Genomic DNA, 1,186 nt, shown 5'->3' with positions numbered 1-1,186 from the left:
CTCCCAACCCTGGTACCAGCAGTCTGTCAGGTGTGTTTAAGCTGAACGTCAGGGGACTCCTGTCTAGGAACTCTTCTCTTCACCAAGGAAAAACAAGATCCGACCCTGTCAGCTGTCAACTACAAAGGAATACCCTAAAGGTATAGTGCCTGCTGTATCTGTTTTAGAAGACCACCATGTTCATTTGTTCATATGTAGCCTGTATGGGTCAGTTGATACTCTTGGTGGCAAAATGCTGGGTTGTGTTGCTTTGGAATTATCTGCCGTTAACATTCCTGTCACCATATCGACATATGAGTAGGTTTTGTTTTGACAGGCTTGTTGTTGAAAGTTGTTGTTGACAACAATAGTAGGATTGTTGCTGAGGCAGGAACTTACCTATGTTCCCCGGGCCCTATGTTACCCGCTTTGTATGGGACCGAGGAACATAGGACCCTTTTTTAAAACCCTAACCATAACCCTAACACATAGGGATGACCCCGCTGAGGCATGAAGTGCTTTTTGTTCAGTTTCTTTTTTGATTTTTGAGCTTTAAGAGCAATGTGTTAAGCATAGACATAAGATGTCTAAAGGCATTCCTGTTTCAGGTGTATGGGATCAGATCTCAGAGTGTGCTGCCTTTGCCTTTTAATCCCTCACCTCAGGATCACTGGACCAAAGGAAAAGTACTAGAGAATCCAACATGCCCAAAGGAAATGTAACTCAGATCTCACGAGAGGACCTGAAGGAACTCAGAGAAGCCTTCGACAAGATTGGTAAGAATGGTCCCAAAAGCATTTTATACTTCATGCATATTCTATTCAGCAAAGAAATGGCGTTATGAGATGTATTCTCTTCTATGTGTCCGGTCATACCCACTTTGCACAGACTAGATATGTTGAAAAGACAAAATGCCTCTGATTTGAAGTGTGCAACTGTGAATCTGTTAGAGTTAGGAAGTTAGGAAATTAGCAAACTAATCACATGACAGCTGACAGTGGTAAACCATTACCAGATTTTATAGGCGACATGATCACAAAACACATCACATCTATAGAATCCTATACAAGCTTGTACATGTAGTATTGTGTCAAAGTTTAGGTCCTGTTTAAATTGTAAAGAGATTAAATGTTTTATATGAATGATTTTATCTGTACAGATATTGATAACAGTGGCTATGTAAGTGACTTTGAGCTTCAGGACCTCT

General features: G+C 40.8%; 1 protein-coding gene across 1 annotated transcript in view; it reads left to right on the top strand.

Moving 5' to 3' along the window:
- pls1 (plastin 1 (I isoform)) overlaps positions 1-1,186 on the top strand; it is a 10,699-nt gene continuing 9,513 nt past the window's right edge. Inside the window, exons 1-3 of the mRNA XM_048239764.1 lie at positions 1-140; positions 645-755; positions 1,139-1,186. The exon at positions 1,139-1,186 is cut by the window's right edge and continues 113 nt beyond it. Coding sequence (XP_048095721.1) covers positions 683-755; positions 1,139-1,186 — 121 coding nt within the window. The 5' untranslated portion in view covers positions 1-140; positions 645-682. The remainder of the gene's footprint in view (positions 141-644; positions 756-1,138) is intronic.

Source organism: Alosa alosa, chromosome 1, assembly GCF_017589495.1.
Source record: "Alosa alosa isolate M-15738 ecotype Scorff River chromosome 1, AALO_Geno_1.1, whole genome shotgun sequence".
In the NCBI taxonomy this organism is placed as follows: Eukaryota; Metazoa; Chordata; class Actinopteri; order Clupeiformes; family Clupeidae; genus Alosa; species Alosa alosa.
This window is presented reverse-complemented; position numbering and strand designations above follow the sequence as displayed.